The sequence below is a fragment of the Molossus molossus genome, unplaced genomic scaffold, assembly GCF_014108415.1.
Source record: "Molossus molossus isolate mMolMol1 unplaced genomic scaffold, mMolMol1.p scaffold_m16_p_2, whole genome shotgun sequence".
Classification (NCBI taxonomy): Eukaryota; Metazoa; Chordata; class Mammalia; order Chiroptera; family Molossidae; genus Molossus; species Molossus molossus.
The window spans coordinates 9159077-9182672 of NW_023425355.1; the positions used below are offsets into that span (position 1 = coordinate 9159077).

Genomic DNA, 23596 nt, shown 5'->3' on the forward strand with positions numbered 1-23596 from the left:
CCCAACAGTCTCTATGTGGCTTCTTCTGTAAATCCTTGGTTATAAGACTTTTTTTTTTTTTTTTTAGCTAGGCTTTAATTTGCTATTAAGGTTGATTGTTCTATATTTTAGTTGTCATTCTAGTTTGATCCTGGGAGGAGTAGGTATAACTTCCACCTATTTCATCTCCATCTTGGATCTCTCCTCAATTGGTTTTTGAAAGAAAACATTGTGATCTCCAGGAATCACAGCAGAAAGCCACATAGATAGTTGGAAGCCACATTCTGCTTTCCCCTTTTATGATTTGTTTTCTAGACACAGAAATTAGCCATGATGATTGAGACAGGCACATAACTCAATACTAAAATGAGCTTTTATTAAAATTATCTAGAAATGGGAGTAACATAATGCTGGTGAGAATGGAAAATAGTATAGCCACTTTGGAAGACATTTTGGCAGTTTATTACAAATTTAAACATAGTTTTGTCATAAAATCCAGCAATCTCACTCCTTGGTATTTACCCATGAGTTGAAAACTTTTATTCAGATAAAAACTTGCACACACATATTTATAGCAAATTTATTCATAATTGTCAATATTTGGAAACAACCAAGATGTCTTTCAATAGGTAAGTGGATAAATAAACTGTGATAGCCCTGGCCAGTTTGGCTCAGCAGTTGGAGCGCAGGCCTGCAGACCAGAGTCCTGGGTTAGGTTCTCGCTAGGGGCATGTACTAAAAAACAAACAAACAAACAAACAAACAAACAAACAAACAAACAAACAAACTGTGATACATCCGGAACATTAGTGATAATAAAATAATGGAATATTATTCAGCAATAACAAAAATAAGTTAGCTACAAAAACACACAAAAGGACCTTAAATGCATTTTAATAAGTGAAAGCAGTCAGTCTAAGAAGCTACATATTGTATGATTCTAACTACAGAATATTATGAAAGGGCAAAACTATTGCTATGGTAAACGTGGGTTAAATGGTTCAGGATAAGTGAAGGAGAGATAAATAAGTGGAGCACATGCCCATCCAGTGTTGCTCAGTGGTTGAGCATTGACCCATGCATGAAGAGGTTGCCAGTTTGATTCCTGGTCAGGGCACATGCCCAGGTTGTGGGCCTGATCCCCAGTGAGGGGCATGCAGGAGGCGACCAATCGATATTCTCTCTCATTGATGTTTCTATTTGTTCCTCTCCCTTCCTCTCTCTCTACAAAAACAATTAAGAAGAAAAATAAAATAAGTGGAGCACAGGAGATTTTTAGGGCAGGGAAACTATTCTGTATGATACTGTATTGGCAAACACATGACATTGTCCATTTGTCAGAACAACAGACTTGTATAGCACAGAGTAAACCCTAATGTAAACAATGCATTTTTGTTACTGTATCAATATTTGTTTATCAGTTTTAAGAAATATATCACACTAATGCAATATATTCATAACAAGAGAAACTGTGCCTGTGGAGGAGTATTTGGAAACTATTTTCTCCTCAATTTTTCGTAAACCTTAAGCTGCTCTGAATAATAGAGTCTAATAATTAAAAAATCTTGAAATGTAAAATCTTCAGGGGAATCTTTTATCATATATTTTTATCAAGATTATGTTAAGGATTAGATAGTCTCCTTATGTTAATTTTGAACTGCCTCCTGGGGCACTTGACCAATTCTGAATGCAAAGAACAACATTTATTACTTTATTAGTCCACAGAAGACCATAAAGAAATTGAACTACCTAGTAGTCATTAAGGGAAGCAGTATGAGTGGGAATTCAATAAAGCCTCCCAATGTAAACTAATTAAAGGCTGGATGTATGAAGTATGAATAATAGAATATTTTAAAAGGAAAGTAATTTATGATGTTTAAATATTTATGGTAACTAAAATTAGATTGGCTATTGTATAGTCAAGGTCCTTGGGGGAATTGCATTGAGAATAAACTTCTCTGTCTGTATACATTTTTCACATAATTTTTCTCAGCCTAGAGTGCCCTAGTGTCCACCTACCAAAAGCTTATTCATTCTTTAAGGCTTAAATACATTCCACTCTGTCAAGCCTTCTCTTTCTGACATATTCAGCAGCACTTCCTTCTGTATTGATTTACAGCTGTTTGAGTCCATACCTGTCAGATGCTTGGAGACAGGGACCACTACCTAATTATCTCTGTATCAGTTGTATCAGTTTGTGCTGTGCCTTATACAGTAAAAGTATCTCAAAAATACCTAATAAATGCATTTATTAATAATTTTTGACATATACAGCAATGGAGTTTTTTAATAGTTGTTTCATTTTGAGTTCAGAAGCGAAAGGAATCTGAGTGTGTGGTAAGAAAAACAGACAACAGAGGGTGGATACATAAAACAGATTAGAATAAACTCACAATAAATAAAAGACTTAAATGTAAGCCATAAAACTATAAAAAATCTAGAAAAAATGTAGGCAACAAAATATCAACAAAATGTAGGCAACAAAATATCTTGTAGCAGAATTTTCACCAAAACATCACTTAAGGCAAGAACAACAAAGGAAAAAATAAACAAATGAGACTGCACAAAACTAAAAAGCTTCTGCACAGCAGAAGAAACTGGCATGAAATGAAAAGGGAACACACTATATGAGAGAACATACTTGCCAATGGTACATCTGATAAGAGGTTAATTTCCAAAATATATAAGTACTCATACAACTCAACAAAAGGAAGACAAACAATCCAATTGAAAAATGAGTCAAGGACCTGAATAGACACTTTTCCAAAGAGGACATACAAATGGCCGAGAGGCATATAAAAAAATGCTCAATGTCAGTAATCATCAGAGAGATGGAAATTAAAATGACAATGAGGTACCAGCTCATACCAGCTAGAATGTCTACCATCAGTACATCAGCAAACAAGAAGTGCTGGTTAGGATGTGGAGAAAAAGGGAACCCTAGAACACTGCTGGTGGGAATGGAGACTGGTGCAGTCACTATGGAAGAAAGTGTGGAGTGTTCTAAAAAAATTAAAAATGGAACTGCCATTTGACTCCTTGTAAAAAAGAAGGATCTATTACCCTTTGTGACAGCATGGAGGGATCTGGAAATGATTATGCTAAGCAAAATAAACTAGTCAGAGCAACACAAATATCACATCATTTCACTTATATGTAGAATCTAATGAACAAAATAAACTTATGAATAAAACAGAGCTAGATGCATGGAAACATATAACAGATTGATAAATCTCAGTGAAGTGGGGTGGGTGGGATGAGATTAACTGAATAATTTATATGCATACATGCATTGCCCATAGACGCAGACAACAGAGTGTTAAAAGCCTGGGGTGGGGTAGCAACTGGGTGGTGGGGGGGCAAGAGATAAAAATAAAGGGAGACTGTTATGTTCATTATATTCCACAAATAAGTGAGATCATATGATACTTGTCTTTCTCTGTTTGTCTAAGGAATGGGGTAGTCTCAGAGATGTGGAAATGGGGTATAGACTGACTATCCCCAGAAGAGGGGGTGGGGGGAGAGATAAACCTCAGAACTTATATGCATGTGTGCATGAATAATGGACATGGACAACAAAGCTGGGGAGAGGGTGGGGAGGGAGAGGGAGAGGGGAATCAGTGGGGGAAAAAAGAAACATCTGTAACAAAAATAAATAAATTAAAAAAATAAAAATAAAAAATAAAAATATAAAGTGAGACATCTGTAATACTCTCAACAGTAAAGATACAAAAAATCGATTAATTTTAATGTTATATAATCCCCGATTGTGACAGCCTATGTATAGATCTTGGAGAACATTGTGTTTAACCCTTTCATCTCTTTAAAGACATTCATTGAGATATAATTTACATAATACTAATGCTCACCTGTTTAAACTGTATAATCCAGTGGTTTTTAGTATATTCAAAGATTTGTGCAACTATCACAATAATCTAAATTTAAAACAATGTTATTATTCTTAAATATATATTTTTATAATCAATAGGTTTTTATTTTTAACAGGTTAATTGAAGTATAGTTGATATTAAAAAACTGCACATATTAATATAATTTGATGAGTTTGGATTTATGTATATACTCATAAAACTATCACTACAATCACAAAAACAGACATATCCACTACCTCCAAAAATTAACTTGTACCTCTTTTATTGTTATAAGAACACTTATGGTAGGATTTCCTTTTCTTAAAGGCTAGTATATATTATTATTCCACATAAAAATGTCACAATTTCTTTCTGTTGGTTTCCAATTTAATTCCACTGTGGGCTGTCAACATACTTTGTATGATTTTAATCTTGTTAAATCTATTGAGATGTGTTTTATACTCTGTATATGGTCTATACTGTAGAATATTCCATGTGTACCTGAGAAGAGTGTATATTTTGCTGTTGTTGGATAGAGTGTCTTATAGAACTATTATATTAGGTCTAGTTGACATATGGTGTTTTTAAATTATTCTATATCCTTCTTGATCTTCTGTCTAGTCATTTTATCCTTTGCTGAAAATGAAGTACTGATGTCTCCAATAATTATTGTTAAATTGTGTATTGATTCCTTTAATTATGTAAGTTGTTGCTTCAGGTATTTTGTGCCTCTGTATATGGTTGCACATATGTTTATAATCATAACAGTCTTCCTGGTAGATTGCCCATTTTATCATTACAAAATGTCTCTATCTTTAGTAACAGGTATTTATCTTTTAAATCCTCACTCAAGAATATGTTTTTATTGATTTTAGAGAGAAGGGAAAGGGAAAGAGAGAGAAATATTGATATGAGACAGAAACATCAATCTGTTGCCTTCCATACACACCCTGACCGGTGATGAAATCTGCAACCCAGGTATGTGCTCTGACTAGGAATTGAACCCATGACCTTTTGGTGAGTGGGATGATGCTCCAACCAACTGAGTCACACTGGCCAAGGCAACAGGTGTTTATCTTTTTTTTATTAATTAATTTTTGAACAGGTGTTTATCCTAAGTTTACTGTGTCTGATGTTAGTATAGCCACTGTAACTCTTTTTTTTTTTTCAGTTATTTTTTTGTGTGTGAGATATATCTTTTTCTACCCTTGCACTTTAAAACTATTTGTGGTTTTTGAATCTAAAGTGTATACTTCATAGACAGCATATTGTTATCTTGTTTTTAAATTGAGTGTTAGAATTTATGCCTTCTGGTTGAATTGTTTAGTCTATCTGATTTAATGCTATTATTGATATAGTTATAACTTTATATACCACTTTGCTTTTTGTTTCCTATATATCTTATGTTGCAGGAGAAATGTAGTTCTCTGTTGTTAGTGGGAGTGGGGCTCTTGTGATATCTTGAGAAAATGAATTTTCTAAAACTCACAGGAGAATGAGTGAATTTTATTTGTATGAAGTTCCATTCCTTGGGTTCTAAAATTTTATTGTTGTAAGAACACTTATGGTAAGTTTCCTTAGTCCAGTCCTAGAAAAGGGGCAGCTATGGGTTTAACAGAAATAGAAGCAGGTCCAGTGTCCAGAGATTCTGTTCTATATTGAAGCTGAGTCCAATGTAGCATCAGGCGTCAGGCTAGATTCAGTTCATTAATCCATTGTGTGGAATTCACATGGCTGTGGGCCATATGGGCAAATGCAGGGGAACACTCTCTCTACAACAAGAGTCCCAAGAGGGCCAAGAGAACCAAGAGAGCGAACTTCCTTTGTTTAGGAGTTTATGTATCTCAGATTTTGCACCCTTGAGTAGCCACACCTATTCTGACCAACTAACTGTTTCCAAGTGTGGTTGACAGGTAAGCACCTTCCCACATCACTCAGACCTTATTGGGCATACGTCTGAACTGCATCTTTGTCTAGTCCTTTTCTCTATTGATCTAGTCCTTTTCTCCAGAGAGTGTTAAATTGTAGCTTTCTGGCAAAGTTGTATAAATGACATGCCTATATTACCTAGTCTCCCCTTACTCCTTTCCTGTTAATAATAACCAGGTTATTAATGGTATTATTATGACTATTTTTGTCATATGTCCTTCTTTTACTATATCTCTTTGTATTGAGTTGCTATTTTCTAGTGTACTTTTTTCATTCCTTTAATGCTTTTTTACTCTATTTTTGAGGTACTTTCTTAGTGAGTACTCTTGGCTTTCCAATATTTAGGTTAACTTATCAAAATCTACTTCAGATTTATACTAACGTAATGTCAAAACACTTGCATTATAATAAGGTTTTACTATTTATTTTGTTGTCTTAGAAAAGTCCTTTTTTTCCTTATGCCTTTGAGAGTTAGCCTGTTACTTTAGGCCTCACATTAACAGATACAGATACAGAGACTTTCAAATCTTAGAATGGTTTAAAAGCAACACATTCTGTTAGTGGGATTTGTCAGCTTCGACTGAGCAGTTTGCATTTCAAAAGGCAGATCCTAATATTTGCTCATGAAAAATATAATTTGGAAAGAGTTGTAAGTGCTCTATTAAAATAAAATGTGATTACGATTATCAGTCCACAAGTGATCAGAACTAATGGAAGAATTACTAGCTGTGTAATTTTGGGCAAGTCCTTAATGTTTTTGCACCTGATTTTCTTAAGTATAAAATAGGAGTTGTGCAGATTAGGTAAATAAATATAGGTAAAGCGCTTAGAAGAATGCCTGGCATATAATAATAACACTATTATAATAACCTGTTATTATTAACAGGAAAGGAATAAAGGGGAGACTAAATAAAATAGTCACACCATTTATACAGCTTTGCCAGGAAGCTGCAGTTTAACACTCCAAGTCTGTTCCCCGTGGATCAGTGCGGGAAAGGACTGAACAAAGGAAGTTTAGATGCATGCCCAGTAGGGTCTAGATGACGTGAGGGTGTGTGTGCTTATCTGACAGTCATACCTGAGAACAAGTCAGTGGCCAGAAAAAGCATGGCCACTGCAAGAGAGTGAAATCTGAGATACATAATCTCTTGAATAAAGAAAGTTTACACTCTCTGTCCCTTGGTTCTCTTGTCTTTTGATTTCTTCTTTTACCTGCTGGAGCTCCTGGCTCTCCCATTGCAGGGGGACCAATCCCCTGCATTTGCCCATGTGGCCCATAGCAATGTGGACTCCATATAATGGACTAAGGGATTAATGCTGTATTGCCTGGCTGCCACTTGGAAAGGAAACTCTGGAGATTGGCCCTGCTTCTAGCTTTGCTGAACTCACAGCTGTCCCTTTTTTCAGGGCTAGATTAAGGGACATGGGACTTTACAACCCAAGGAATGTAACTCCATGCAAATAAAGTCTTTTACCACATCTCATTCTCCTCTGGGGGCTTCTAAAAATACTTATTTCAGCAGTACCCCCAAAACCTCACTCCTACTAGTAGTGATGGGGAAATCTGACTTATTGATTGCTCTGGTAACAATAATGCTCAAGAAAAGTTTTCTATTGCCATTATTATTATTACTACTTTGACATTTTTCTTACCTATACCAAACATTCAAGGTTTCTGGGCACCTTACTAATCTTTATTATTGAAATGTTCATTTTCTCACTTTTTTTTTATCCTCACCTGAGGACATTTTTCCACTTTTTGTTCAGGTAGAGTGGGAGGGAGAGAGAGGAAGGGAGAGAGAGAGAGAGAAACATCGACGTGAAGGGACACATTGAGTGGTTGCCACCCACATGACCCAACCAGGGCTGGGGACAAACTGCAACCGAGGTATGTGCCCTTAGCGGGAACCGAACCCGGGTCTCTCAGGACCGCAGGCCGACGCTCTAACCGCTGAGCCAAACCAGCCAGGGCGAAATGTTCATTTTCTCTAACTACCAACCTTGCCTATAACAATGGAAACTTGCTATTATTTAAACCTGTTCAGTTAGTGCGAAGGAAATTTCACTTGCTAGAGAAACAAGTAACAGGTAATGGTTCTCCAGTGTGAAGTATGAGCTAAAAATCTTCTAGACCCTGAGCTTAAAAAATGTCTTCTACCTTTTCAGAGATTTAGTGTCCAGTGTTACGAAGTGGCTTGGAAACTGAACTACTAGTCCTTTTGTCCCATTGGAGCAAAAGAAGACTGTATTAAGAAAAGAAAGAGTGGATCTGGCCAGTTTGGCTCCATGGTTAGAGCATAGGCCTGTGAATTGAGAGGTTTGATTCTGGTCAAGGGCACGTTCCTGGATTGCAGGTTCAATTCCCCAGGGTCATGTGGGAGACAACCAATTGATGTGTCTCTCTCACATTGATGTTTCTTTCTCTCTCTCTCTCCCTCCCTCCCTCCCTTCCACTCTATCTAAAAATCAATAGAAAAATATCCTCAGGTGAGGATTAACAAAAAGAGAACGAGTGTAGAACTCGGGGTCTAGCCTTTCTTTTTTTCTGAAAGGCTTCAATGCACCTGATAATTAATGCAAAATTAGTCATTAAATGGCTTCCTTTCCTAGAACACTGCTCAGGTTTATATAGGCACCATGTTCATTTAGAGATTATGAGTGTTACCAAAACTCTTAGTCCTACCCTAAGCCACAGGCATAGTTAAAATCCTTTGGTTACATTTGTACTGTTTCTAAGGAAACTAGCATAGTGCTGAGTCTCTGGCACTTGGGGTGAATTCACCCAGCCTTTTGTTATTGCTGGCAGAAAGAAAAATTGATTTGGGTTTGGAGTGTGAAGGTCTGAAGCATCTGACTACTCTTATTCAAGTATGTAAATTCCCTGTAGGAAGTTAGTTATATTTCAGTTGCTTCCTTTTCAAACAGATAACAATGAAATGCATACTCCCCTAGGTACTCCTGAATGCACTTTTTCAGCTGCATATTCATTTTCCCCTCAGTTGGAAGGACATGAAACTGAATGAAGGCTATTTTTATAGAACTTTTTGGGTTAAGTTTTGTAGCTATTAACTGGCAGCTTGGAGAATACCCTGGAAAAGCTTTCATTTTCTCCCTTCCACCCTACAAATATTAGAGCAGGCAAAAGTATAATGTTTGCAGCAAGAAGTGAGGAGAGGGCAAAAGGGGATGGTAGTGAAAAAAATTCAGTGCTTTCTCATTCATGGGACTTTTTTCTTTATTTGTATGCATGCTTTGTTCTAAAATAACACCTTGATGTGGACTTGTTTGTCAGTGGATGAAATGGCACATGTTTTCAGTGAGAATTTTAGAAAAGGGACAGTGCTAATTTTCTTAGATAAGAGAGAAGGTCAGGGAGAAGAGGTTTGTGAGCACTACTAATACTAATTTTGTATGAAGCAGATATGGACCCTAGTATCCTACTGGAGTTTACAGTTCAGAGAGATAGACAATCAAATTATCACACAAATAAAAAATTACACCACAACATATAAAATTATATCTGTGATAAATGCATTGAAGGAAAGGTCCACAGTGCTATATAGACATATAATAAATGGCTATGACCTAAAGTAGGGGTTAAGGAAGGGTTCTCTGAGGCATGATTACTGGGATAATTCCTGAAGGAAGAGTAATAATTAACATGGTGAAGAGGAGGCTGGGTAAGAGAAGAGTTCTCCAGGCAGGGGAATAGCATGTGCAAATGTCCATGGTGTGAAGGATCATATTTCATGTTAGAAAAATTAAAGTAGGTCAGTGAGGCTGGAATTCAGATAAAGGAAGAATGATGCTGAAAGGTAATGTGATCCAGTGATATGGTAAAAGACCTGAGAGTCATTTGTGAGATTAATCAGAAAATTAGTTGAGTACCTTAGGAGAAATTAAGGCAGGTGAATTGGAAGACTGAGAGAGATTAACCCAAAGAAGAGAAAGATAGTGAGCTGGTCATACAGACAGATAGACAGTGACCATGACTATAGGTTGGCTTCATTCACTATAGGGCATTGAGTTGCAACAATTGAGCACTCCCTGCCAAAGCTCTTCTCCCCACCTTTCTTTCCTTCTTTTTTTGAGAAACCAGTTTCCTTTTCACCTTGTCTCACTTCACACCTCCTTTATTTTATCACTTGGATCTGGCCACCTGGAAAGATTTCCTCTTCTTTTCTTGGCTTATTTAAATACTAATCATCCATGGAGGTCCAGCTCAAATACCACCTACTCTGGGAAGCCCTCCCCTGTCCACGGGACTTTATTTCTATCCTCTGATCCATTACAAAACTTACTCTCCATATAACTCCTTTAGTATTTTCTCAAAATTTTTGGTTGGTATCTTACTCTTTCACATTTCTTATGTCTCCAGCTAGACTGTGAGGCACTGCAGGGCAGTGACTGTATCTTTTTCTTGTAGATAGATAAATGCAACCAGAGCTAGTCCTGGCTCAGAGTGGGTACATGACCACTTTGTGGGGATACAGTCTATATCAGTAGCTGACAGATATAGATATACCTGAGGTAAATTGAGAAGTGACAGAAAGAACAGAGACTGGGGTGGAGGGGAGTGGCGAAGCCAATAGAAAGTACTTTTCAGAATCAGTCACAAATAATAGGTTAGTATTAGCTTCACACTCACTTGTTTACTGGCCTTGACTGGTAGTGAGAACAGCCACAATAGAGCTGAAGAAAGAGAGAGAATAAAAAATATTATGAAGCATGTTTTATTTGGGAGGTGGCTTAATTACATAGACTTACATTCTGAAGCAGGCAGAGGATTTCTCTGTTCAGAGAGAGAAAGCACCTTTCCCCTGGCCTAAGAATTTCAATCTAGAGAAAGGGGGTTGTTGTTGGTGCTAGTGTTGGCAGTGAGTGGAGGAAGAGGACAAAGGATTGGGGGGCGGTGGCAGAGGGAAAGAGCTAGCAATAAAGTTACATATGTATGAGTACATTTCTGTAACGCATTCATATCAGAGAAAGGGAGGGAAGGAGGAAAAAATAGGAAGAAAAAAAGCAGTGTGGGTGACCAAGGCAGTCAACATATGAGAAAATAACTTGCCCAGGGGGGAGGAGGTATACAGTTGAAGATAACACCCCATTATAAACAGATTGCATCTGTACTATTTATTTTGGTTTTGAGCAAACCTTTGAAAATTTAATGGTAATTAGACTTCCTGCCAGGCAGTTAATTAAGAGAAGTACAGACCCTCCTTTTGCCACACAGTATTCCCTAGTTCACGGAAGGTGAGTATTAGAGCTCTGGAGTCCCCCCCTCCCCCATTTCCATCTGAGAGCACTTGGCTGGCTTGAGTGAATATAGTATTGAATTGCATTTTTGTGGTGGTATGAGGCTTAATTCTACCAAGTATAATAGGAATGCATTTATGGTAGCATTCCCTTTTGTCTTTCCCTGCACCCTAATTATTATTATCAATATTGTTGTAATTATTTTAAACAAATGAGAGTAAACAGGGGCTGTTCATAATTCCCTCCTCTAAATTTGGCGGTTTGTCTCCTCCTCCTCATTAGAATTTTAGGGGGATAGCAGTCCTGCAGCAGAGGCAGGCACACAGGCTTTCTCTGTGGATTAACTGGTTAGGAAAGACACTTTTTAAATTGTCAAGTAGCACTTAAACTGCTAATTCTTGCCTGTGAAAACTACTTTTCCTAGGCAATGCTCTTTAAGGAAAAACTTCAGTCCAGGGATTGGTGACTAAGGGAACGATGGAGCACAGGGGATTGGGCGGGGTCTCAGCTCCCAATAATGCCTCCTTATCCAATGAAAAGCATTTCCTATTAGACCCCCAGAAGTTCCCCCGGCCCTCAGCTTCAGCCAGGCGTTTGGGCCTTTTCTTGTGTCCTGTTTGTTAAAGGCATGCCGGCTACAGCATTCAAGAGGGCCATTTCTTAACAAAGGGAAAGAGATAGATGTAAATAAGCTCACATTTTCAGAATGAGCGGTTTGCTGTAAGAAGCTGCGGCAGCCCAGAGTCTGCTACTTTGGGCTGGGCTAACCTTTCCCTGTAAAAAAAATAATGGATTAAAATACGCACTTTTAAAGTGCGAGTTGCCCGTTCACATGCTTATTAGCTAATTTTCTACAGGCATGAGCACACTCTCATCTAGCACACTCTTTCTTGGGGTAAGTCTCTTTGAGAAAGATTTATTTGGGCGTTTGTGGGTGGGGGAGACGGCGTAACAGACTTCAGTGGAACGCTTTGAGTGTTTGGGGAAATAAGTTAGATTTCAACTCTGAAGTGCTGAACAGATCATCGTGTCGAATGGTAAAAAAAAAAGCAAGAATTTCTATTGTTTTGGCAATAATATTGTTTCAGTGGAAAAGATACAGGAGTTTCAGGCTGTTGTTTTATGTAAACACAGTTGTCCTAGAGAGCCCAGTTAAAATCAGAGTAGGGCTTAGAAATTCTTTTGGCTAGCTCTATATTTCTTTGGTTTGCAATTGATTGTGAGCTAATGTGGCTCCTATTATGATGAGGTTTCTTCTAGGAAAACTATATGGGGCATGCTTTGATGCTTAATTGATTTATGGAGAATGTGACATTTGCTATATTGAATAATTCATGAACTTGACTATAAAGGAAGAAAATATTTCAATGAAAAACTAATTCTGGCACAAGTTGAATTTGCTATTATATGTGAAATTAATTGCTGTTTTTCGTACAAATGCAATAATGTGACATTTAAAATTTTCTTCTTTATATCCTGAGTATTTTTATAATTTTTAGCAACAAGATCTTGTTGAATTGATAAATATTGTATTTTTGTTACTTTGTTTTAGGAAATATAGTAATGTAATTCATTATTATTCCAGCATGGACAAAACCAGACAAATTTAAAACTTAGAACATTTCAGAGGTTGTTTGGGTTATTCACTTTGCTACCTTACCAAATGATACCATCTTTCTTTTTCCTTGACTAACATGAAGACAACAATAATAACTGAAGCTCCAGATTATCTAGTGGCTTTGAAACATGTTTATTTTTCAGAACAAAATTCAAAACAACATGTCCTATCGACATAGATTTTTAAATCCTTTTTCCTTGTCACAGATGAAAAGTTTACACTCCTGCTAAAAAGGATGAGTTCAGCTGATAAACTTGGTGGCGTCTACACTCTAAAGCATCTCCTGCCAATCAGAGATGCGAATGAAAGCCCTAGTGGAACAATCAGACCAGCCTTTCAGAGTGTGTACTCTCTGTAAGTTAAAGAGAGGACTGGGAAGATGCCTAACAGCAACACTTAGGCCAAACTCAGCTAGAGCTTCATTTATTCTATTCCTTTTGAGAGAAAATGCAGTGAGAATTGTTGCCCTTGCTATGATGTGGTGAGGGCCTAATTGTGTGGTTGCCTTTTTTCTGTGAGTATGGTCATCATGCACTAGTCTACTCTTGGCCTTCTTAACTGGGAAGGAAACAAAACAACCACCCTATAATGTATTTGTGAATATTAGTACTGAAAATTGGGAGCTTAATAGGAGGTCACCTACCACTGGGAACCCAGCTTTATTTTTTAGTAGATAAGTAATTTGATCAGAACAGTACATAGGATAAGTATTCTACTGATTTTATATAGTTATGTTTTGAAGTATTTTGATAAACTTATATTTTGAAGACAGACACCTGACTAGGTGACCAGGAAACAGGTAGCAAAGGTTGAGGATTAAACCTAGACAGTTAAAGCTGATATGCCTACTAGTATGGGCATAATGACAGAATATGAGAAAAATGAGGGAATTAGGAAGACTTTAGAATATAAATGACTTCTTGATCCACGATGCTCAGCTTCTGGCACTAATTAATAATATTTATTTCTGATATTAAAATGATCTATACTATATATGGTGACAGACTTATTGTGGTGATCATTTTGCAACAAATACAAATGTCAAATTACTATGTTGTACACATAAGACTAATATAATGTTGTATGTCAATTATACCTCAATGAAAATAAATAAAATAAGTCTAGCAATAATTTCATTGAGTCTAATAAAAATTAATTTCCCTATCTCATACTTTGAGGGATTAAAAAAATTTTTTTGCAATGACAAATGGGAGCAGGTGAAAACAACTGACTGAAGAGGTCAGTGAGGCCATGCCATAGCACCAGGTGAAGGCGGCTGTCAATTAAGGCAAAAGATGGAAGGAGAAAATAAACTGAGGTCCAAAAAGGGATTGTGACTTGCTCTCACACAGTTAGATGTGATGGGGCTGGATGTGGCTTTATTGAATTAATAACAAATATGAAAACTTCTGGGTACTTGAAATTCCAAGTTTGCTTGGATTCCAAATAAAAAGATTTCTTTATGATCTGTATCAATTGCGGAAGCCATAAAAGAAAGAAATGTTAATATTTCTGTCTTCCTTTAAGATAAACCAGTAAAATAATATTTATTTCATTCCAGGAATACTGCTCTCTGGAGGAGTGTGAAAATCAATTCTCCTTAATATTAAGGTGATCTCAAATATATTTAAAATTATCTAATGATTTTATTATTTTTATTTTGGTTCCCTTAGATTAGAAAAAATTATTTGAGGAGAGTTGGACTATTATTCAGCAGTCTCCTTTGTTGAGAAGAGGGTGAGATGTGACAATAGTATAAGAGTGGCACTAGCAGATGACCCTGCTTTTTAGGCAGTAAATGAATAGGGTTCAGATGTAGATGCTACTTGTAAGAATTTCATTGCCAACTATTTCTGGTTCTATATAAGTATTTTGTGATTTGAAGATGTTATAGACATTCTATATTGGGTAGGCCTAGTACATCCTAGTAAAGGCAGAAGTGATGGTCATTGTGCTAATACCCAGCAATTGAAGTCTTGTCCATATCACTATAGTTCAGGGGAGAAATAAATTTAACTAGGGTGGGAGTGCAGGTTGGAGACAAGACAGTGGGGTTTCCCCCTGTTGTTCCAGTCTTTTTTCCTCTTCCCTTACCAAGGCTCTTGCCCAATAGTAACAGTTGTTGCCAGGGGAAAAGAAAAGGAAAAAAAAAAAAAAAAAAAGAAAGAACAAAGAACCAACATAACTTCAGGCCAAAAAAATCTCCTTTGTTCAGTTATTTTTAATTCAATGTATTACGTTATGGAAGTGGAAGAAGTATTTTTATGCCTTTTGTCATTAGTTATCTTTAAATGATTATAGGTTACACAGACTCATAGACTTTTTTCTTATCTATATAACTAGTAAAATATGGCACAATAGTGACAGGTTTAGACAATAAAATGTTATCTGAAATTTCGTAACAATGAAGTCCAAAACATTTAGATACCATTTTAAAATATGTTGGCTTTCATTTACTTTGATTCATATCATATAATCCTTTTTTACCCTATGATCTTGACATACATTTTTATTGAAAAGCTCTTCCCATGTCACACTATTGTGACTAATTCTATTTCACAGCATCCATTGGAGGAAATCCCTAACCACAGTACCTCCAGAAAGTTCACTGATTACCCAAGTCTCAGATAAAATTGGTGCCAGATTTTGATTAGAACTAATGTGGTGAGTACCAATCTCCTGATAATAGCTTTCTCCATAATTCTTAATTTTATTCTTCAACTTTTTTTGTAACCAATACTTCCTATTGATTATATAATATATAATCCCCAAATCCATAATGGATGGAGGAGTTGTAATTGTTTATTGTAGTCCAGGCAATTTTGGTATAGATGAATACTGATTCTTTGGTTTTAAGCTCTCTGTGCCACTGGTATAGACCTTTAGAGATGGGAGACATGTTTTTATTCATGTTATCAGGATCAGTATCCAAGAATATCAGATGAATCAGTATGCAAATCAATAACTAATTTTCCTGATCAAATATATGAAATAAAGCTGAATTTCTAGTTAGCATGCATGAGCCTCACAGAACTTGGAAATGAGCTCTTTTAGGAACACCCCAAATTTTTTCCTAAAGATCTGAGGCTTTTGCTGAGAGGATATATTGTCTCAAGACAATTTCATAATATTAGGTTGAGCAATTTCTCTGCAGTTGTCTTACTCTATAACTAACTGCTAGGAAAAATTCTAGTTTAGTAGGGTTGATGCAATCTTTGGCCCCCTCATGTTGAATACTAAACCACATTATTTTTTAAAGATTAGACTATGTCATCAGGTTAGTGGGAGACTGGAGTGTTTTTTGTTGAAAAAATCAAATTAATCACTGAGAATAAGGTTTGCTCATATTAGGGCCTTTGCCAATGTCCTGCTTTTCTCAAATAAGGTGGGGGGGACAAAATATCCATAATAATCTCAGTATGAACCAAATTCAATGTAGAGAAACCATTTTAAAAATAATATTTCTTGCATCAAAAATAAATAAGGCCATCAGTCTGTTCTCTGAAGGGATTAAGAAAGAAAAAAAAACCTCATAGACACAGACAACAATTTGGTAATTACCAGAGGGAAAGGGGGATGAGGGCAGGTAGAAGAAGGTAAATGGGAGATAAATGGTGATGGAAGGAGATTAGACTTTGGATGGTAAACACACAATACAATATACAGATGATGTATTATAGCATTATACACTTGAAACCTATATGATTTTATTAACCAATGTAATGCCAATAAATTCAATTAAAATAAAAAGTAAACAAGGCATATCAATCTAAACATTTGACACATTTTAAATAGCTTGTTTAAAATGAGACCTGATGCAGATCAATTTCCCAGCTCCATTCTAGAGTGAAATATTTACCTATGGTTTCCTCCATATGTAATGTCATAAGGCTGGGTTGTATTTTGAAAACTATTATGAAACATCAACCAATGCATAGTAGCATCAGTTGGAACCATGTATATGATTGTGACCTGTCCCTGTGACTTAGCCGAGAAAATTTCCTTTAAGAAGTCTTATCTGTTAGCAGTCACTCACTGAGGAGCAGCAGGATGTACATATTCCCTATTACTCCAGCATGATGGTTTTGATCTATATTTTTTGCAACATTTTTGTATTTTGTAGCTTACTTCACTGCTAGATATTTATAGGCAAGGACACAATAGGTTTCAGCTTCCTCTGAAAACCATTGTGTCAATGTTCCTAAGTTTCAACCAGAGTAGAAAGAAAAAATGCTCTGGGGATCAGAAACACTCTGATCTGACCTAAGCTCATGGAAAAGGGAGCAAAGAAAGAGAATTTGAGTATACTTTGACTTCAAGGCCTTGTTTTTCTCTGGACTACTTTCTGTAGGGAACAAAAGCAAGTCAGCCTTTCTAGGTTATCGACCATATGTCAGAATTTAGAGTTTTGTTTTTAATGTATCATTGGAAAGTTTAGCATTAGTAAAGTGGAATAATTTAGGAATTTATTATAATAGGGCCAAAAGTCTAACTCCACTTCCTTCAAGAGCCCCAAAGATCTAAAAAATATTATATTTCATTAATATTAGAAATATTTTTAAAAAGAATAGAATTGTGAGCACTAGTATGAACTGTCCAAACTGGCTCCATATGTGTAGGTCAGAGTTAAAAATTCATTGGGGGTCAGATTTCTTTTTGGTCTACCTCCAGGTGACCTACTTCCTGCCCATTGTCAATGAAAATATGTCCACCCAGCATTCTGACTCCTCTAGGTGATTAATTGTTGGAATAATTGGCTACAATGGTCTTCACAAGACAATAGTCTCATGCTACTTCCAGTGGAAGATCTAATTAACTGCTTCAGCCTGTTTTTTTTTCTTGATCTCATCTGAAGCTCAAGAGTTGGCCCTTTGCCTCCATTCAGTGCACAATATGTTATCCATTTAGGAAAATCTAGTGGTTAAAAACACTGTTTGTGTGTGTGTGTGTGTGTGTGTGTGAAAAGAAAGGAAGCCAGTCAGAAAAGAGAACATGTTTCTTGAATGTTGTTGATTCTCCTTCAGAATCAGCTTAAGAGCCAAATACCTCTCTGATTCTTTTTAACCATAGCTCAGTGGGAGATACTCCTTTAGAGCATCCTCCATTATGAGAAAATGATAGTGTTAAGGTTGAAACTCAAGAGATATAAGGTATATATGGTGTAGGAGAATGCTGTGTTGCAAATATGTAGTTCAGTATACTAGGAAAGACACAGTCATAGGTGTCCAATTGTGTCAGGGAAGGGAGAAGGAAAAAAGCTTATATAATGTTTCTTTGTAGTTAGGTAGAACGAATACTGGCAAACTCATAAACCTCTTTATAAGCCCTGTTGAATCTTCCTAACCTCAGCTGTGAGGCTCAGAAGTATGTTTACACAGGGAAGAGAAACTATACAGCCAAGTTACAGAGTGAACCAGTGTCTGAGTCGGAAATAGAACTCCTTGCTTCCAATGCTGTGCTAAGTCCCAGCACCACACCCTCACTGCTAGACAGCAAAGGTGCTGTGTGTTCAAACAAGGAGAGCTATGAATAGGGCCTTAGTGGCAGTTTCCCAGGCCCTCTCTTCAGGATTGAGAGTGTAATGCTTTCTTGTCTGTGGTCCTTTCTCTCCCACAATATTTGGTTACTCAAAGCTGCAAAGCAGAAGTATCAAGCATTTGCAAACTGCCTGCTGTGGGTATAGTACATATGTTTTGGGAGATATAAAAATGGATGGAAAACTCAGGAGACAGAACTCATCTATTTAAAATACACCATCTTGGGCAGTGCAAAATAATACTTAGTGAGCTAGAAGCATGCTGTGTAAATGGGTCACCACTAGGCAGACTGAAGGGACTCTGGGAAGGGGTAAAAGGCTTCTATTATGAAAGCATTTTCCAAATCAAATAAACTTATTGGCAGTACTTATTATACAAGGCAGGTGCAAGCAAATCATAGTGAATGAAGTTTGGCTTTAATGTTGGGTTTTCAGTCCCATAATTTGTTTAGATTGTGTGACTATGTTAGAGTGATATTTTTTACTATTTTGATTTCTTTCAACAATTAAAAAAGGCCTCTAGACTAATGGGCAGTGAGTTGAGGTGTTAAAAATAGCATATAAAGTGGTTTAAGCAGTTGACAAGTTAGCCATTTTTTGTTTCTGCCATCCCATTGGTGAAACAATCTGCAGTAACTTGGGTCTACAGCTCCCAAAGTAAGGTATGAAATCCATTGACTGATATTTTCTAGTCTCTTCCTATATTTTTCAATCGGTTACAGTGGCCTTAAGCATAGTGATTGCATTTCGTGCTTCTTCCTGATAAAACTGAAATGACTGAAATGAAGCAAGATACAGAGGGTGAGATTGGAGTAATTGTGAAATAGAAATACCTCTCGAGGGACTGAATACAAATTAGATGGCAGCACTGACCTCTCCCCAGCAACATCTTTTATTTCACCTTTTCTTTTCCTCAAGTCTCCTGTTTTTCTTTCTCTACTACTTTCCCATCTTCTACTTGACTCTTCTCACATATTTTTACTTCTTTCTTGTCTGGCTTATTTTTCCATCCTGGACCTTGCATGGTCTACATTTCTGCTTCTGTAAATCAAGGAAGCTTCCCGCAAATTTGAGCTGGGCCTATGAGATAAAATGGTTAAGAAGGAAGATGATCTTAAAGCAGTGTTAGGCTCAAGGGAAGCACTTCATAAAGACTTGCTAAACGAGAATTCAAGGATAGCCGGTTTCCAATTCTAATTTGAAAACTTAAGCTATTGAAAATGGCAACTCTTGCCCAGCTGGTGTGGCTCAGTGGATTGAGTGTCATCCCATGGACTGAGAGGTCCTGGTCCGATTCTGGTCAGAACACATACCAGGTTTCTGGCTTGACCCCCAGTGGGGGGAATGCAGGAGGCAGCCTATGGATGTTTCTTTCTCACATCGCTGTTTCTATCTCTCTCTTCTTTCCTCTCTTTCTAAAAAAAATTAATAAAATGTATTTTAAAAAATGGCAACTCTTGCCTGGCTGGTGTGGCTCAGCAGTTGAACTTTGACCCATGCTCCAAGAGGTTGCTGGTTTTATTTCCAGTCAGGGCACATGCCTGGGTTGTGGGCTCGATCCCCAGTGGGGTGCATGCAGATGACCAGTCCATGTTGATGTTTCTCTCTCATTGATGTTTCTATTTCTCTTTCCCTCTCCCTTACTCTCAAAAAATCAATAAAAACATATTAAAAAATAGCAACTCTTTGTGTGAACCCTGTATTCTCCAAGGTCATCTCTCCCTATAGGCATGGCAGTGAGTGAAATATTTTTCATACCAGTTTTTCTCAAGCCAAACACTGAAGTGACTTCAGGCCTCTATAGCTCTGGCAGGTATCCCTCTCCATTCCCTTCTTTGTTTTTTTTTTTTTGTAATCCTCACCCAAGGACAGTTTTGCATTTATCTTCAGATAGACCAGGAGAGAGAGAGGGAGGAAGAGAGATAAACATTAATGTGAGAGAGACACATCAAGTGGTTGCCACTCACACCACCCCAACCAGGGCTGAGGACAAACTGCAACCGAGGTACATGCCCTTAGCGGGAACCGAACCCAGGACTCTGGTCCGCAAGGTGATGCTCTAACCGCTGAGCCAAACTGGCCAGGGCTTCCCTTCTTTGTTTTATAGAAAGGATCTTTGACCTGTTCCCTGGGAGTTGAAAGGAAAGAGTGACATAAGGAGGAATCACTTTAAAGAAATGCCTTTTACATTTTAAAATACAATAATGTAAAAACCCACTATTGGCTATATCAGGCGACAAAGACCACGTTTATTCCATGTCTTCCTCATTGAAAAGAATTCATTCAGCAGCTTACTTATCTATAATGTATTATAGAACATTCGAAATATAGTCCTTGTCCAGTGGCAGCTGTTGATCTAGGAAGTTAGTAAGATTTCTATATGCACCTTTGAATGATATTGCCCCAGATACCCAACAGAGATGATTAAGTCAGTGATTGCCACATGTACAGTCGTGGCAGGCAGAGGACATGTAACTGGCCAGCTCAGAATGTATTTCACATGTATTCACCATAAAAGGCTTTATTGACCAGTGACATCTGAGGAGCTGAAGGCATGAAAATAATTGATAGAGTGGGAGAGGGAGAAGGAAGGCATCCTAGGCTTAGGGTTTAGCATGAGAGAAGCTTGGAAAGTGGATCACAGTCTGCAGAAGGGAAATGCTGAGATCGTTATGTGGATTATCTCTCTAGAAAGACAATGTAATGTAGTGAAAAAATTTTTAACTGGAAGGTTTAATTAACTGAGTGATCCCTGCTCTCTGAACTAATGTTTTAGAAGAAAAAGATGAATCAATAATTTACTTCATGAATTTAGTCTCAACTGTTTTAAGAGCATGTTCTGGAGGTCCCTTATCCACTTGTGGTCTTGTGCAATAGAACCAATACTCAGACAATGAAGTGTAGCAATATTGAAGAGTAGACAATACGATTTAGAGTAACATAATCATTTCGTTAGTAATAATAATAAAAAAAAAAACCTGAACTCTGGTTCTGACTATATCATTTGTACATTTTTCCAATTCTGACGTGATTGTAATTCTAAATTACATAGGCCTCAGTTTCTGCTTCTGTGATATGGTGATCAATTCTTGTTTTGTGTATCTTTTGGTGTTCTTGTAGGAATAAAATAAAACATGCTTTTGAAAGCTAAAATGTGCCATATAAATTTCAAAGTATTAGTGTTGTTTTAACTATCAGAGTTTCTTCTCCTCCCCGCCCTCCTGCCTTGGTCTGTCATGTAACCACAACATCTCATTCCTGTTCATTGCAATGCTATAGTACTGCACTTATTGTATTAAATGTGATCTCTTCCACTCCTGCAACATACTCTTATAGTAATTTTTAACATATGGTAGGTACTCAGAAGGTACTTGTCATACCAAATTGAATGTTATTTCCAATCTGGGTAGAGAGAATATCTTTTACTCCACAGAAATAATGGATGGAAGGCAGATTTCATGATTCATTCCATCTTGTTTCCTATAGGAGGAAAACATTTCCTACTAGTCCTTAGTCTGAGAGTGGTGAACCCTGCAGCCAGCAGGCCTCCTGAAATAAATCCATGGGTGACAGAAGATTCATTGACTTCCAATTCCAAGTTTTAAATTCAAGCCTCAGACCAAGGTTGGGCAATGCTACTGCCAATAATACTTGTATTATTGATGATTCTTTCAAGTATAATCTGAATGGTGCTGTCTACAGTGTTGTATTCATCCTGGGTCTGATAACCAACAGTGCCTCTCTATTTGTCTTCTGCTTCCGCATGAAAATGAGAAGTGAGACAGCTATTTTCATCACCAATCTGGCACTCTCCGATTTGCTCTTTGTCTGCACGCTACCTTTCAAAATATTTTACAATTTCAACCGTCACTGGCCTTTTGGTGACACTCTCTGCAAGATCTCTGGGACTGCATTCCTTACCAACATCTATGGGAGCATGCTATTCCTCACCTGTATTAGTGTGGATCGTTTCCTGGCCATTGTCTATCCCTTCCGATCTCGTACCATTAGGACCAGGAGGAATTCTGCCATTGTGTGTGCTGGAGTCTGGATCCTAGTCCTCAGTGGTGGTATTTCAGCCTCCTTGTTCTCAACCACTAATGTCAACAATGCAACCACCACCTGCTTTGAGGGCTTCTCCAAACGTGTCTGGAAGACTTATCTGTCCAAGATCACCATATTTATTGAAGTTGTTGGATTCATCATTCCTCTGATACTGAATGTCTCTTGCTCTTCTGTGGTGCTCAGAACCCTCCGTAAGCCTGCTACACTGTCTCAAATTGGGACCAATAAGAAAAAAGTGCTCAAGATGATCACAGTGCATATGGCAGTTTTTGTGGTCTGTTTCGTACCCTACAACTCTGTTCTCTTCCTGTATGCCCTGGTGCGTTCCCAAGCCATTACCAATTGCTTTTTGGAAAGATTTGCTAAGATTATGTACCCAATCACCTTGTGCCTTGCAACCCTTAATTGTTGCTTTGACCCTTTCATCTATTACTTCACCCTTGAGTCCTTTCAGAAGTCCTTCTACATCAATACCCATATCAGGATGGAGTCCCTGTTTAAGACCGAAACACCTCTTACCACAAAGCCTTCTCTTCCAGCTATTCAAGAGGAAGTTAGTGATCAAACAACACATAATGGTGGTGAGTTAATGCTAGAGTCTACCTTCTAGGTACGAGAACTATATTTAGGTCCAAATATGGTTTCTTCTATGATTATTTTCTTATGCTATGAATAAGAGGAAAGATTTGAAGCTAATGATACTGAGAATACATTAATGTACTAAATGCAGTCAAATACATTTATTTGAACATTTACTGTATATATGCTGTTTTGTTCAATAATTATAGGTCAGGTCTAATTACAATGACTAAAATTGCCAAACTCTTCTGCTGGGTTGAAATTTTATTGTATCACATTATGTAATTGGCAAGTGGCCTTGACTTTAGTGATACAGAGATTACTTTCAGACTTTTAAAAAGATACTTCCATTCTGAAAATATTTGGTAATTAGGTTGGGCCTATAAATATAGAACAAATTCAGGGATTATTTAAAAAAGACATTTTGTGTTACTACTGATATATTTTTGTTTCAATTGTTTTTCTTTGATTTTTCATCAAGATTATTTTAGCACAAGAACATTAATTAATAAGAAATGTATCCAATTTAAAAGAGCTGGCAAGTTTATTGTATATTTGTTGAAAGCAGAAACAGAAATTGTGTTTGCATGAATAGGAGTGGGAAGAAACAGAACATTAACTGGATTTATGCATTTGCAGTCATCAGCAGTGTCAGTTTTTAAAAATATTCTTCCATTTTTTTATATTACATTAAAAATTTCATATGAAACTTCAAATCCAGAAAGCTGCTAAATATGTGCCTCAGACAGGTACACAATGACAAAT

At 37.0% G+C, this 23596-nt stretch overlaps 1 protein-coding gene across 2 annotated transcripts in view; it reads left to right on the forward strand.

The window, feature by feature from the left end:
* LPAR4 (lysophosphatidic acid receptor 4) overlaps positions 1-23115 on the forward strand; it is a 194222-nt gene extending 171107 nt beyond the window's left edge. Inside the window, exons 15-18 of one of the 2 annotated variants that reach the window (XM_036270743.1) lie at positions 12858-13005; positions 14213-14262; positions 15214-15315; positions 21674-23115. In XM_036270743.1, coding sequence (XP_036126636.1) covers positions 21750-22862 — 1113 coding nt within the window. In that variant the 5' untranslated portion in view covers positions 12858-13005; positions 14213-14262; positions 15214-15315; positions 21674-21749 and the 3' untranslated portion in view covers positions 22863-23115. Of the gene's footprint in view, positions 1-11630; positions 11929-12857; positions 13006-14212; positions 14263-15213; positions 15316-21673 lie in introns of those variants that run through there. The other variant, XM_036270744.1, reaches the window with a different exon arrangement.
* Positions 23116-23596: the final 481 nt, after the last annotated feature.